The following is a 16,522-nucleotide window of genomic DNA, read 5'->3' as shown; positions in this document are numbered from 1 at the left end:
AATGGTTCTGCTGGGGTGCCTATTCTCCTTTGACAGCCTGGTATGGAGTTTGGGGTTGTCGCCTTCTGACACCTCTATTTCTTCCCCCACAGGGGGGGCAAGATTTGTCATGTCTGCAGTTCTCTGGCCCTTGGTATCCAGACACCATTTTCAGCTTGTTTTCTTCTCATGCCATGTCGTGACTGTTGATCAAGAAGAACAGCCCCGGGGACATAAGCCACGGCTTAGGAGACTTCGGAAGAAGTGGAGAGCACACCGAATATCGACAAGATGGGCAAGAATGAAAACAAGTCAGGCGCCAGAGCAAACGGAGCGACTATGGAATATACCGGAGAGAGAAAACATAACCTGGGCCTAGAAGACTTCTAAGGCTACTTTCACACTAGCGGCACAGACCTCGGGCAGGCTGTTCTGTCGGGTGAACAGCCTGTCGGATCCGTCCTGCCGCTAGTGACCGTGTGCCTCCGGACTGCTGCTCCATCCCCATTGACTATAATGGGGGCGGGGACGGAGTTCCAGGATGGCACTGCAGCGCACGGCGAGAGGCTGCCGGAACAAATGTTGGACATGTCGTAGTTTTATCCCGGCAGCCTCTCGCCATGTGCTGCCATGTCTCCACCAGAACTCCGCCCCGCCCCCATTATAGTCAAGTACGGTCACTAGTGGCAGGACGGATCCGACAGGCTGTTCACCCGACAGAACAGCCTGCCCGAGGTCCGTACCGCTAGTGTGAAAGTAGCCTTAGAAGTCTTCTAGGCCCAGGCTATGTTTTCTCTCTCCGGTATATTCCACAGTCACTCCATATGCTCTGGCGCCTGACTTGTTTTCATTCTTGCCCATCTTGTGGATTATGTCCCCGGGGCTGTTCTTCTTCTGCCCAGCCGGGCGTCTGGTTATTCAGACGCTTTCTGGCTGGCCTTCCTGGGAATGGCTCTTTCTGTCCTTTTTCCGGGGTCCGGGTGTGTCCTTCATTCTGGTCTTGTTCCCTCCCCATGATACTGCTCTTTAACGTCCCATGGTCTTCTGTGTCCACCAATGATACGAACGAGAAAGTAGGATTTTACAGGAAAGACAAAAATCATACTTTTCAACTACCAGTGCAGCCATGAAACCTGTAACATCTGTGCAACAACAGCTAATCCATTGCATGATAACAACTGTCCTTATCTGTTTGCATTTGAATTCTTTAGTGAAGAATAGGGATGAGCGAACCCGAACTGTATAGTTCGGGTTCGTACCGAATTTTGGGGTGTCCGTGACACGGACCCGAACATTTTCGCAAAAGTCCGGGTTCGGGTTCGGTGTTCGGCGCTTTCTTGGCGCTTTTTGAAAGGCTGCAAAGCAGCCAATCAACAAGCGTCATACTACTTGCCCCAAGAGGCCATCACAGCCTTGCCTACTATTGGCATGGCTGTGATTGGCCAGTGCAGCATGTGACCCAGCCTCTATATAAGCTTGGGTCACGTAGCGCTGCACGTCACTCTGCTGATTCAAGCATAGGGAGAGGTTGCTGCTGCGACGTTAGGGCGAGATTAGGCAGATTAACTCCTCCAAAAGACTTCATTCTGTGATCGATCTCCAGCTGTGGATCATTGAAGTGCTAATATCGAATTGCTCACTTTTTTTAGGCTGCCCAGAGCGTTTTTATATCACTTTTTTCTGGGGTGATCGGCGGCCATTTTGTGGCTTGTGGTGCGCCAGCACAAGCTACCACCAAGTGCTTTTAACCATCAATAGTGTGGTTATTTTTTGCTATATCCTACATCAGCTGCAGGCTGAGCCTGTGTCACCGAAGTGCATTTAACCATCAACAGTCTGGTTATTTTTTGGCCATATACTACATCAGGTGCAGGCTGAGCCTGTGTCACCCAAGTGCTTTTAACCATCAATAGTGTGGTTATTTTTTGCTATATCCTACATCAGCTGCAGGCTGAGCCTGTGTCACCGAAGTGCATTTAACCATCAACAGTCTGGTTATTTTTTGGCCATATACTACATCAGGTGCAGGCTGAGCCTGTGTCACCCAAGTGCATTTAACCATCAACAGTGTGGTTATTTTTTGGCCATATACTACATCAGGTGCAGGCTGAGCCTGTGTCACCCAAGTGCATTTAACCATCAACAGTGTGGTTAATTTTTGGCCATATACTACATCAGGTGCAGGCTGAGCCTGTGTCACCCAAGTGCATTTAACCATCAACAGTGTGGTTCATTTTTGGCCATATACTACATCAGGTGCAGGCTGAGCCTGTGTCACCCAAGTGCATTTAACCATCAATAGTGTGGTTATTTTTTGGCCATATACTACATCAGGGGCAAGTTGAGCCTGTCACCCAGCGCCTAAAAAATAGGCCTGACATTTCTATTCAACCAAATCTGTACTGTTTTAGCTGGTCAAGTTATTTGTAGTGACCGTAAAAGCACAGTTTTTGTTCTGGGTTGAAAAACTATTCCAAAATTTGCCATTCTCAAAATAAGTAGTTTATGCTATATCAGGCCTACTTGAAATCTATCCCAAAAAGGATATCTTAGATTCAAGGTGCTGATAGTGTCATTCAGAAAAACTTAACACACACGCTACCGTGCAGATACAAGTCTAATTCTGTGATTAAACGTATACCTGTCACACAGCGCAAAAAAAAATAGGCCTCACATTTCTATTCAACCAAATCTGTACTGTTTTAGCTGGTCAAGTTATTTGTAGTGACTGTAAGAGCACAGTTTTTGTTCTGGGTTGAAAAACTATTCCCAAATTTGCCATTCTCAAAATAAGTAGTTTATGTTATATCAGGCCTACTTGAAATCTATCCCAAAAAGGATATCTTAGATTCAAGGTGCTGATAGTGTCATTCAGAAAAACTTAACACACACGCTACCGTGCAGATACAAGTCTATTTCTGTGATTAAACGTATACCTGTCACACAGCGCAAAAAAAAATAGGCCTCACATTTCTATTCAACCAAATCTGTACTGTTTTAGCTGGTCAAATTATTTGTAGTGACCGTAAAAGCACAGTTTTTGTTCTGGGTTGAAAAACTATTCCCAAATTTGCCATTTTCAAAATTGTGGTGAACGGGAACAATGAGGAAAACATCTAATAAGGGACGCGGACGTGGACATGGTCGTGGTGGTGTTAGTGGACCCTCTGGTGCTGGGAGAGGACGTGGCCGTTCTGCCACAGCCACACGTCCTAGTGAACCAACTACCTCAGGTCCCAGTAGCCAGCAGAATTTACAGCGATATTTGGTGGGGCCCAATGCCGTTCTAAGGATGGTAAGGCCTGAGCAGGTACAGGCATTAGTCAATTGGGTGGCCGACAGTGCATCCAGCACGTTCACATTATCTCCCACCCAGTCTTCTGCAGAAAGCGCACAGATGGCGCATGAAAACCAAGCCCATCAGTCTGTCACATCACCCCCATGCATATCAGGGAAACTGTCTGAGCCTCAAGTTATGCAGCAGTCTCTTATGCTGTTTGAAGACTTTGCTGCCAGGGTTTCCCAAGGGCATCCACCTAGCCCTTCCCCAGGGGTGGAAGAGATAGAATGCACTAACGCACAACCATTTATGTTTCTTGATGATGAGGACATAGGAATACCACCTCAGCACGTCTCTGATGATGACGAAACACAGGTGCCAACTGCTGCGTCTTTCTGCAGTGTGCAGACTGAACAGGAGGTCAGGGATCAAGACTGGGTGGAAGACGATGCAGGGGACGATGAGGTCCTAGACCCCACATGGAATGAAGGTCGTGCCACTGACTTTCAGAGTTCGGAAGAAGAGGCAGTGGTGAGACCGAGCCAACAGCGTAGCAAAAGAGGGAGCAGTGGGCAAAATCAGAACACCCGCCGCCAAGAGACTCCGCCTGCTACTGACCACCGCCATCTGGGACCGAGCACCCCAAAGGCAGCTTCAAGGAGTTCCCTGGCATGGCACTTCTTCAAACACTGCGCTGACGACAAGACCCGAGTGGTTTGCACGCTGTGCCATCAGAGCCTGAAGCGAGGCATTAACGTTCCGAACCTTAGCACAACCTGCATGACCAGGCACCTGCATGCAAAGCATGAACTGCAGTGGAGTAAACACCTTAAAAACAAAGAAGTCACTCAGGCTCCCCCTGCTACCTCTTCTGCTGCTGCTGCCTCGGCCTCTTCTGCTGCTGCCGCCGCCTCGGCCTCTTCCTCCGCCTCTGGAGGAACGTTGGCACCTGCCGCCCAGCAAACATGGGATGTACCACCAACACCACCACCTGCATCACCAAGCATCTCAACCATGTCACACGGCAGCGTTCAGCTCTCCATCTCACAAACATTTGAGAGAAAGCGTAAATTCCCACCTAGCCACCCTCGATCCCTGGCCCTGAATGCCAGCATTTCTAAACTACTCGCCTATGAAATGCTGTCATTTAGGCTGGTGGACACAGACAGCTTCAAACAGCTCATGTCGCTTGCTGTCCCACAGTATGTTGTTCCCAGCCGGCACTACTTCTCCAAGAGAGCTGTGCCTTCCCTGCACAACCAAGTGTCCGATAAAATCAAGTGTGCACTGCGCAACGCCATCTGTGGCAAGGTCCACCTAACCACAGATACGTGGACCAGTAAGCACGGCCAGGGACGCTATATCTCCCTAACTGCACACTGGGTAAATGTAGTGGCGGCTGGGCCCCAGGCGGAGAGCTGTTTGGCGCACGTCCTTCCGCCGCCAAGGATCGCAGGGCAACATTCTTTGCCTCCTGTCTCCTCCTCCTCCTACTCAGCTTCCTCCTCCTCTTCTTCCACCTGCTCATCCAGTCAGCCACACACCTTCACCACCAACTTCAGCACAGCCCGGGGTAAACGTCAGCAGGCCGTTCTGAAACTCATATGTTTGGGGGACAGGCCCCACACCGCACAGGAGTTGTGGCGGGGTATAGAACAACAGACCGACGAGTGGTTGCTGCCGGTGAGCCTCAAGCCCGGCCTGGTGGTGTGCGATAATGGGCGAAATCTCGTTGCAGCTCTGGGACTAGCCGGTTTGACGCACATCCCTTGCCTGGCGCATGTGCTGAATTTGGTGGTGCAGAAGTTCATTCGCAACTACCCCGACATGTCAGAGCTGCTGCATAAAGTGCGGGCCGTCTGTTCGTGCTTCCGGCGTTCACACCCTGCCGCTGCTCGCCTGTCTGCGCTACAGCGTAACTTCGGCCTTCCCGCTCACCGCCTCATATGCGACGTGCCCACCAGGTGGAACTCCACCTTGCATATGCTGGACAGACTGTGCGAGCAGCAGCAGGCCATAGTGGAGTTTCAGCTGCAGCACGCACGGGTCAGTCGCACTGTGGATCAGACCCACTTCACCACCAATGACTGGGCCTCCATGCGAGACCTGTGTGCCCTGTTGCGCTGTTTCGAGTACTCCACCAACATGGCCAGTGGCGATGACGCCGTTATCACCATTACAATACCACTTCTATGTCTCCTTGAGAAAACACTTAGGGCGATGATGGAAGAGGAGGTGGCCTAGGAGGAACAGGAGGAAGAGGGGTCATTTTTAGCACTTTCAGGCCAGTCTCTTCGAAGTGACTCAGAGGGAGGTTTTTTGCAACACCAGAGGCCAGGTACAAATGTGGCCAGACAGGGCCCACTACTGGAGGACGAGGAGGACGAGGATGAGGAGGAGGTGGAGGAGGATGAGGATGAAGCATGTTCACAGCAGGGTGGCACCCAAAGCAGCTCGGGCCCATCACTGGTGTGCGTGGCTGGGGGGAAACACAGGACGATGACGATACGCCTCCCACAGAGGACAGCTTGTCCTTACCTCTGGGCAGCCTGGCACACATGAGCGACTACATGCTGCAGTGCCTGCGCAACGACAGCAGAGTTGCCCACATTTCAACGTGTGCGGACTACTGGGTTGCCACCCTGCTGGATCCCCGGTACAAAGACAATGTGCCCACCTTACTTCCTACACTGGAGCGTGATAAGAAGATGCGCGAGTACAAGCGCACGTTGGTAGACGCGCTACTGAGAGCATTCCCAAATGTCACAGGGGAACCAGTGGAAGCCCAAGGCGAAGGAAGAGGAGGAGCAAGAGGTCGCCAACGCAGCTGTGTCACGGCCAGCTCCTCTGAGGGCAGGGTTAGCATGGCAGAGATGTGGAAAAGTTTTGTCACCACGCCACAGCTAACTGCACCACCACCTGATACGGAACGTGTTAGCAGGAGGCAACATTTCACTAACATGGTGGAACAGTACCTGTGCACAGCCCTCCACGTACTGACTGATGGTTCGGCCCCATTCAACTTCTGGGTCTCCAAATTGTCCACGTGGCCAGAGCTAGCCTTTTATGCCTTGGAGGTGCTGGCCTGCCCGGCAGCCAGCGTTTTGTCTGAACGTGTATTCAGCACGGCAGGGGGCGTCATTACAGACAAACGCAGCCGCCTGTTTACAGCCAATGTGGACAAGCTGACGTTCATAAAAATGAACCAGGCATGGATCCCACAGGACCTGTCCATCCCTTGTGCAGATTAGACATTAATTACCTCCCCTTAACAATATATTATTGTACTCCAGGGCACTTCCTCATTCAATCCTATTTTTATTTTCATTTTACCATTATATTGCGGGGCAACCCAAAGTTGAATGAACCTCTCCTCTGTCTGGGTGCCGGGGCCTAAATGTGTGACAGTGGCCTGTTCCAGTGGTGGGTGACGTGAAGCCTGATTCTCTGCTATGACATGAAGACTGATTCTGTGCTGACATGAAGCCTGAATCTCTGTTACGGGACCTCTCTCCTCTGTCTGGGTGCCGGGGCCTAAATATGTGACAGTGGCCTGTTCCAGTGGTGGGTGACGTGAAGCCTGATTCTCTGCTATGACATGAAGACTGATTCTGTGCTGACATGAAGCCTGAATCTCTGTTACGGGACCTCTCTCCTCTGTCTGGGTGCCGGGGCCTAAATATGTGACAGTGGCCTGTTCCTGTGGTGGGTGACGTGAAGCCTGATTCTCTGCTATGACATGAAGACTGATTCTGTGCTGACATGAAGCCTGAATCACTGTTATGGGACCTCTCTCCTCTGCCTGGGTGCCTGGGCCTAAATATGTGACAGTGGCCTGTTCCAGTGGTGGGTGACGTGAAGCCTGATTCTCTGCTATGACATGAAGACTGGTTCTGTGCTGACATGAAGCCTGAATCTCTGTTACGGGACCTCTCTCCTCTGTCTGGGTGACGGGGCCTAAATATGTGACAGTGGCCTGTTCCTGTGGTGGGTGACGTGAAGCCTGATTCTCTGTTATGACATGAAGACTGATTCTGTGCTGACATGAAGCCTGAATCTCTGTTACGGGACCTCTCTCCTCTGTCTGGGTGCCGGGGCCTAAATATGTGACAGTGGCCTGTTCCTGTGGTGGGTGACGTGAAGCCTGATTCTCTGCTGTGACATGAAGACTGATTCTGTGCTGACATGAAGCCTGAATCTCTGTTACGGGACCTCTCTCCTCTGTCTGGGTGACGGGGCCTAAATATGTGACAGTGGCCTGTTCCTGTGGTGGGTGACGTGAAGCCTGATTCTCTGTTATGACATGAAGACTGATTCTGTGCTGACATGAAGCCTGAATCTCTGTTACGGGACCTCTCTCCTCTGTCTGGGTGCCGGGGCCTAAATATGTGACAGTGGCCTGTTCCTGTGGTGGGTGACGTGAAGCCTGATTCTCTGCTATGACATGAAGACTGATTCTGTGCTGACATGAAGCCTGAATCTCTGTTACGGGACCTCTCTCCTCTGTCTGGGTGACGGGGCCTAAATATGTGACAGTGGCCTGTTCCAGTGGTGGGTGACGTGAAGCCTGATTCTCTGCTATGACATGAAGACTGATTCTGTGCTGACATGAAGCCTGAATCTCTGTTATGGGACCTCTCTCCTCTGCCTGGGTGCCTGGGCCTAAATATGTGACAGTGGCCTGTTCCAGTGGTGGGTGACGTGAAGCCTGATTCTCTGCTATGACATGAAGACTGATTCTGTGCTGACATGAAGCCTGAATCTCTGTTATGGGACTTCTCTCCTCTGCCTGGGTGCCTGTGCTTAAATATGTGACAGTGGCCTGTTCCAGTGGTGGGTGACGTGAAGCCTGATTCTCTGCTATGACATGAAGACTGATTCTGTGCTGACATGAAGCCTGAATCTCTGTTACGGGACCTCTCTTCTCTGTCTGGGTGCCGGGGCCTAAATATGTGACAGTGGCCTGTTCCTGTGGTGGGTGACGTGAAGCCTGATTCTCTGCTATGACATGAAGACTGATTCTGTGCTGACATGAAGCCTGAATCTCTGTTATGGGACCTCTCTCCTCTGCCTGGGTGCCTGGGCCTAAATATGTGACAGTGGCCTGTTCCAGTGGTGGGTGACGTGAAGCCTGATTCTCTGCTATGACATGAAGACTGATTCTCTGCTGACATGATGCCAGATTCTCTGCTATGGCATGAAGAGACTGATTCTCTGCTGACGTGAAGCCCGATTCTCTGCTATGGGACCTCTGTCCAATTGATATTGGTTAATTATTATTATTTTTTTATTATTAATTTCCCTATCCACATTTGTTTGCAGGGGATTTACCTACATGTTGCTGCCTTTTGCAGCCCTCTAGCTCTTTCCTGGGCTGTTTTACAGCCTTTTTAGTCCCGAAAAGTTTGGGTCCCCATTGACTTCAATGGGGTTCGGTTTCGGGACGAAATTTGGGTCGGGTTCGGATCCCGAACCCGAACATTTCCGGGAAGTTCGGCCGAACTTCTCGAACCCGAACATCCAGGTGTTCGCTCATCTCTAGTGAAGAACTGTTCTGCATTGTGCAAAACAAGTGGCAGCCACAAAGTCCCATAAAAGTAATAGTCATGGTGTGCCTATACCAGTGTCCTCTACAGTTTCACCTATAACAGTGACAGCCATAGCTTTTCCTTTAATGTTCCAGCTATAGTGCCCCCTTTAAAGTGTAAACTACAGCACCCGCTTCTTATTGTTGGCAGCAGGAACAATCTCCAGCTGCCATTAAAAAAAATCTAATAATTAGGTTGATTTTCAAGAAAAATTGGAAGTCTGAAAGCTCTGTCCTTTTTTCAAGTGTCTCCTGAACTTGGCAGGAGTGTGGGCATGTGTGTCATGGTACTGCAATATTAGCAAACAGTGGACTATGCCAACTTGAAGGTGATGAAGTCCTCCAACATGACGCCAGTTTGGGCAAATTGGGGCATGCCCAGTAGATGTTGACAGCCTCACCTGGAATGTCTTTGATTTAGTAGCTAGGACTGCGTTGATTGGTATCAAAAGGATTATCACTCCAAGTCCTGCCAGGACTGACGGTCCCAGTTCTGCCCAGAGGAATACCACAGAAACTATGACCTGCAGAGGTGAGGACCAAATGAGATGAATGGAGTTCATTAGATCCATGAATTCCTGTGCATCTGCAGACATCAGGTTCACGGTTTCTCCTACTGTTGACTCCTTCCGGATGGCATTTGAGACAGTCAGAGCCTAGAGGGATAGAGAAGACCACGGGTCAATGACAGATCTATTCTTCTGTTTTAAGAGGCGCCATAGATTTTAAATAAGTTTTTGAATCCTGATCTTCCTGATTCATCGACAGACACAATTGTTGCATGTAGGGAAACCCTGAAGTTATATTGCAATAGCCTTACAAGCCCATGTAGACCTTGTATACCATTCATCATGTATACTCACTTTTTTGTACACGGCAGCGGTTAGTGTTGTACGGACTCTCATTCCCAAGACGAAGCAGCCCTGGAAATATTGTTGCAGGCAGAGTGACTGGATTAAACCTGTTACCAGCAGCAAGGCCGCATAAAAAAATCCCTTCCATAGATACTCCTTAGGGTTGGATGTGAATGAAACCATCGCTCTGCAAATCAGCAACAGGACACATTACAATACATTAAAATACTGTAACATCAAGTAGTATTTGCCCTGAAAAAAAAAAACTGAGATGGAGCTTAAAGGGCTTCTGTCACCCCACTAAACAGTTTTTGTTTTTTTTGGTTACTTATAATCCCTATACTGCGATTTATGCATACATACTGTAATTAATCATTTTGGTTCAGCAGATTTTGGTAAAAACGTACTTTTAAAATATGCAAATAACCTTGCTACCAGCAAGAAGGACGGCTACTTGCTGGTAGCAGCCGCATCCTCCTATCCTAAAAACGCCCCCTCCGCATGTTGATTGACAGGGCCAGCGGACGGGATCGTCCTCTGGCTGGTTCTGTCTGCTATCAAGATCTCGCGCCTGCGCCGTAACGGTATTCAGTCGGCGCAGGCGCACTGAGAGGCGGACGCTCCTTTGGCCGCTTCATCCTCAATGCGCCTGCGCCGATGATGTCACATCTACACCCGGCGCAGGCGCATTGAGGATGGAGCAGCCGAGCGAGCGTCCTCCTCAAGTACGGCGCAGGCGCCAGATTTTAAATGCAAACAGGGCCAGCAGAGAAAGATCCCGTCCGCTGGCCCTGTCAATCAACATGCGGAGGGGGCGTCTTTAGGATAGGAGGATGCGGCTTCTACCAGCAAGTAGCTGCCCTACTTGCTGGTAGCAAGGTAATTTGCATATTTTAAAAGTACGTTTTTAACAGAATCTGCTGAACCAAAATGATTAATTAAAGTATGTATGCATAAATCGCAGTATAGGGATTATAAGTAACCCAAAAAAATAAAAAAAACAGTTTAGTGGGGTGACAGAAGCCCTTTAAAGCTTCTGGACCTCAAAGCAAAATCACTAACAGGCCGGTATTCTGCTCAGACTGTCGGGTTGCTGTTTTTTTTACCGGCACATTGACTTGACTGTATCTTCTCTGCACTGCTTTGGAGGACTGCTCTGACTCCACATATGGCTTGCTTAGGAGTCCCTTCTCTGTGTCCAAATATCTGTAAGCCGTGTACCAGGGCGGGCTCCCCAGGATACAGCGAAGTCACGAACGAGGAAAGCAACTCCAACACCAGCTTTTACAAAACTGAATTTTTACTGAAACGTGATAATGAACACAGCCCCAAATGCTGGGAAACATAAAATTTATTTGCATACACTCAGTCCAAAGGCTGAGACCCCTGTGCTGCACAGCACGGCGCCCTCTGATGGATGCTGGAAGAAATTTGCGGTAATTTACCTACTGGCGGGCACAACTAAAACTGCCTTGCCGTACCTTTTATTACCCTGAAGCAAACACGAACAATTTTTTGGGTGCTTAGTACGGGCTAGACTGCGGTGCAGCTGTCACAAGTAATGGGGAGGGGAAAACACCAGATAGCACACAGAAGGAAATAGACAGGAGTCTAGGCCTCAAAGCTAAGGGGGAGGGATGGTGAACTCTCCCTGACTCCTGCCAATATGAGTAGACCCTGAAGGTGGAAATACTCATACACCGGAACCTTAGCCCTGGAGACCCTGGAAAGCCCTAGGAGTGGTGGCAGGGAATGAGACTACTGGTTCCTTCCCCGATGAAGGAACCAGCATCTCCCTGAGGCCTAGAAAACAACAAACACAAGAGAACAACAAAATGCAAAACAAAATGCACTTAGCCTAAAGAAGAATGGAGGAGCAGGAGATCCAAACCAGCTCAACCAACTCCAGCAGGAAATATCAATTGCATGGTAAGCAGTGTGAGTCAGAACTAAATAGAGCCTCAGTAATGACCACAAGCTGCACCTGACAAGAGGTGTGGTCATTACCAAACAAACACACTGCAAGGAGAAAACAGAGAGACTGTCAGATACCCTCACATGCCGCCAATCTCTCAGATCTTCTCACCTCTGTCATGGGAGGGACCGTGACAGTACCCCCCTCTATGGATGACCTCCGGACACCCAGGGCCGACTTTATCAGGATGCGCCCTGTGAAAGGCCTTCACAAGGCGACTGGCATTAATGTCGGTCGCAGGAACCCACATTCTTTCCCCTGGACCGTAACCTTTCTAGTGCACGAAATACTGAAGAGATCGACTGAGAATTTGTGAGTTCACTATCCTGGCAATCTGAAATTCAAGATTACCGTCCACCAAGACAGGAGCAGGAGGTAAGGAGAACGGTTCAGCAGGTTCGACATATCTTTTCAGTAAAGATTTGGAAAAACATTATGAATTTTTAAAGCCTGCGGAAGTTCAAGATGAAAAGCAACTGGATTAATAATGGCAGAGATCTTATATGGCCCAATAAACTTTGGCCCCAACTTCCAAGAAAAGGTAGAATCCAGCTTCCAAACAATGTGTTAAACTTTAATAAATAAGTGCTTTAAAATCCAACATGTACATCCAAGTCTACGCGTTTCAGATCATTCCATACAGATCCTTACTCATGACAAAGAAGGAATGTAAGACTCTGACCTTAAATAAAGGGCAGGTCAAACATGCCAGGTGGAAATAATCAGCAACAGCTCCACCTCTGAGACACTAAAACATGTATTAAGAACCAAAAACAATGCATCAGGATCAGTAATGCAATATAAGATCGTGTCTACGATTTAGACCCATTGGTACACAGGTGTTCATAGAAAAAATCCAATAGGATTCTCTATTCAAAAGAGCCCTCCTATGGTCTCCTCCACGTTTAGGATAATTAACTCTTTCCACCTCCTGCACAATAAGACCTCTAGTATCTCCTGCATGACAAGCCGCATAATGTGAACTGACCGCAGACACATTTCTTGTTAGCACATGGGGAATATCAGAGATGTGACTGCGGATTCTAGTTTTAAGGCTATTAGTAGTGCAGCCTATATATTGCAACCGACATATCGTGCAGGTGATACAATAGACCACAAAATTGGTGTTGCAGTTAACATATTGTTTGAGTGAAAAGTTTTTTTGATTAGCCAAAGAAATAAGTGTTTGGCCAATTTGAATACAAAACAGGCATAAAAAATATACATTTTTTGGCAAATACACAGTTAAATCACACAAGATGGTAATACACATTTACACTTAACATTATGAAGCAGGGGAACAGAAGTTTAGTGACATACTTCAGGATGTTACACTTCTTAACTATTTGGCAAATCTTCTTATGTTCAAGACTATAATTAAAAAGGTATTGCAAAGGCTCTACTGACTTGCACGACACGGCTAGGTGCTCTCTCCAAATATGGCAGTACCAATTGCCAAAGTAATCGATATAGTATAAATTTCACAGAGTGGAGGGCACTCAAATGACTGGGTGTATAGAAAAATCCAATTGCATATGAGGTATAGAGAAATCCAATTGCATATGAGAAATATCTCGTTTCTTTATTAATTATAAAATTATACCTTTCTATATATTGTTAAATAAATAAATAAATCAGATTGGAATTGCACCGTTCAATGATGATATGACATAAAAAAGCAATAAAATTTCATCACGCAGTCAATAAAGGTTATTAAAGATTGTATCAGGAACACTGTGATTCCTCTTAGTATATCCCAAAAGGTAAAAAAGTAAGAAAAGTCCTTATATGACTGGAGGAGGCCTACCTATGCAGATGATCAGTCTGCGTATAGGTCTTATATGACATGCACTAAAGTCTTATGGTGAAGTAAGTCCGCTTATGTCCTGAAAGTACAATCACCTTAAGGAAGAAAGCAGGAACAGTCTTACCCCATATAGATGTATTCCGGGGAGCTGCTGCAGAGAGGTATCCTTACTAAGGTCGTCTGATCCTATGCGGTGTGTAGCTGTGGTGCGCACGTGTTCTTCGGTGTCTTCTTCTGTTCCGGCTTCCTGGATCGCTACGTTACTCTCCGCTATACAGGAAGTGACGTTCTTATAACCGGAAGTGTCGGTCCGTTGTTCCGACCAGCTGACCGATTTTGTCAGCGAACTATATAGTTGATGTTCACCTTTAGTTTATAGAAAGGGCTTTTTTTAGTTCAAAGTCCAAGTACTATTCTGGATAAGACCAAACGCGTTTCGGTGCACTCCTGCACCTTCATTAGTGGTGAATAGTACTGTTAATTTCCTTCCTTTTATAGGGGAGGGATCATTAAGATTCTAGGTTGAATCCAAACTGTGGGGTGGAATTCGGATATATTCCACCAATTGTAAGATCATAAAATGGTATATATAATATAATAAATTTCAATCTATATAAATGACTTAAAAAGCTATTAGTATCGCGGAGCATTAAATAAGATATATGACATATAGAACAATAATAAATCTATAATAATAGTAGTGTACTATCATAAACAATAGGGGTATATTATTATCAATACTTGACATCAATATTAAAATATATATGAATAACAAAATGATGATATACATATTCCTATAAGTTATATCAACGTTAGTATAAAAAAATCTCAAAGTTCATATAACATGATAAAATGATAAAATTTAATAAGAGACATAAAATTGACAGAAATTTAATAGATCATAGATGACTAAAAATTATTATTATTCCTCTTCTTGCTGATCTGGATCTAGTTATACATCTATCTTGATTGTGTTGGATATGAATATATCTATAATTAGTAACAAAAACTGGGGCCCTATTCCGGGAGGCCCTACTAGACTTTGTAAAGGTACCTCTATTTCTACCATTAGGAAAAACCAAATCTGCCTGCAGTTTAGTTGATACGAGTGCCCTGGCTTGTTTTTAAAAGATTAGCACTATAGCCACGGACAGCTAAACAGTCCGTGGCCAGACTCAACTCTTCCTGAAAACCAACATCGCTAGAACAATTTCTTCTGAGGCGTATGAATTCGCCTCTAGGAATGTTACGAACAACACGAGCAGGATGGCATGATGAAGCAAAAAGCGTGCTGTTCCCAGCAGACTCTTTGCGGTAAGTATGGGTAATGATAGTAGATTCAGTGACATCACCCACCAAAGTAAGATCTAAAAATGAAATAGATGTAGAATAAAAATTAACTGTAGATTTCAAATTTAGTGAATTATTCAATAACTTCCCAAACAGTTGTACGGCAGCATGGTCACCTGACCAAATAAACAATAAATCGTCGATATAACGACCGTACCACTGTAGGGAAGCTACCCATACATTGTCTTCAGAGACGAGATATCGATGTTTCCACCACACCATATAGATGTTTGCCATGGAAGGCATGTGGTCTATTGTATCACCTGCACGATATGTCGGTTGCAATATATAGGCTGCACTACTAATAGCCTTAAAACTAGAATCCGCAGACACATCTCTGATATTCCCCATGCGCTAACAAAAAATGTGTCTGCGGTCAGTTCACATTATGCGGCTTGTCATGCAGGAAATACTAGAGGTCTTATTGTGCAGGAGGTGGAAAGAGTTAATTATCCTAAACGTGGAGGAGACCATAGGAGGGCTCTTTTGAATAGAGAATCCTATTGGATTTTTTCTATGAACACCTGTGTACCAATGGGTGTAAATCGTAGACACGATCTTATATTGCATTACTGATCCTGATGCATTGTTTTTGGTTCTTAATACATGTTTTAGTGTCTCAGAGGTGGAGCTGTTGCTAATTATTTCCACCTGGCATGTTTGACCTGCCCTTTATTTATGGTCAGAGTCTTACATTCCTTCTCTGTCATGAGTAAGGATCTGTATGGAATGATCTAAAACGCGTAGACTTGGATGTACATGTTGGATTTTAAAGCACTTATTCATTAAAGTTTAACACGTTGTTTGGGAGCTGGAGTCTACCTTTTCATTTGTATTTGCCTATCGCCTGGTTCCTGGCGTATGTCCGGGTCTTCCTTCAACATAGACCAGGTGAGCCTCAACACCCCTTTTCTACCAACTTCCAAGAAGGTACCTTTAACCTAATGTTTCTTGTGGACAGCCACACAGAATCACCCACTCTTAGGTCCAGACCACTTATACGTCTCTTGTCAGCCATACGTTTATACTTTTTGCCCATTTTTTTTTTTTTATTGTTTTGAATTTTCCGCCAAATAGATGACAACGAAGAGGAAAATCTTTCCTCTTCCGGTATACCAGAAGTCTCAGTACCAAAAAATGTGCCAAACTGCGGATGGAACCCATATGCTCCGAAAAACAGCGACTTATCAGTGGACTCCTGTCTACAGTTATTTATGGCAAACTCAGCCAACGACAAAAATGAAGACCACTCCTTCTGAATCTCAGAGACAAAACATCTCAAAAAAGTCTCTAGATTCTGGTTAGTGTGTTCAGTCTGTCTGTTCGACTGAGGATGAAAAGCAGAAGAGAAGGACAATTGGACCCCCAGGCAAGTACAGAACGCCTTCCAGAATCTAGAAACAAACTGAGTCCCCCTATCAGACACCACATCAGAGGGGATAGCGTGTAGTTTCACAATGTTATCAACAGACACTTGTGCGAGAGTTTTAGCATTAGGTAGACCTGATAATGCTATAAAGTGCGACAGCTTGCTGAAGTGATCAACAACCACCAGAATCACAGTTTTCCCTGAGGAATTAGGCAAATCTGTGATAAAGTCCATGGACAAATGAGTCCACGGTTGGGACGGGATAGACAAGGGAAGTAGAGATCCTGAAGGCCGAGTATGTGTCACCTTGGCATGCGCACA

The 16,522-nt window shown here is 46.6% G+C and overlaps 1 protein-coding gene across 1 annotated transcript in view; it reads right to left on the bottom strand.

Annotated features, from left to right (window-relative positions):
* LOC121003106 (canalicular multispecific organic anion transporter 1-like) overlaps positions 1-16,522 on the bottom strand; it is a 198,950-nt gene that overhangs the window by 113,503 nt on the left and 68,925 nt on the right. The window contains exons 9-10 of the mRNA XM_040434685.1: positions 9,710-9,887; positions 9,248-9,502 (exon numbers count right to left, since the gene is read on the bottom strand). Coding sequence (XP_040290619.1) covers positions 9,248-9,502; positions 9,710-9,887 — 433 coding nt within the window. The remainder of the gene's footprint in view (positions 1-9,247; positions 9,503-9,709; positions 9,888-16,522) is intronic.

This window comes from Bufo bufo, chromosome 6 (genome assembly GCF_905171765.1).
Source record: "Bufo bufo chromosome 6, aBufBuf1.1, whole genome shotgun sequence".
NCBI classification, from domain to species: domain Eukaryota; kingdom Metazoa; phylum Chordata; class Amphibia; order Anura; family Bufonidae; genus Bufo; species Bufo bufo.
This window is presented reverse-complemented; position numbering and strand designations above follow the sequence as displayed.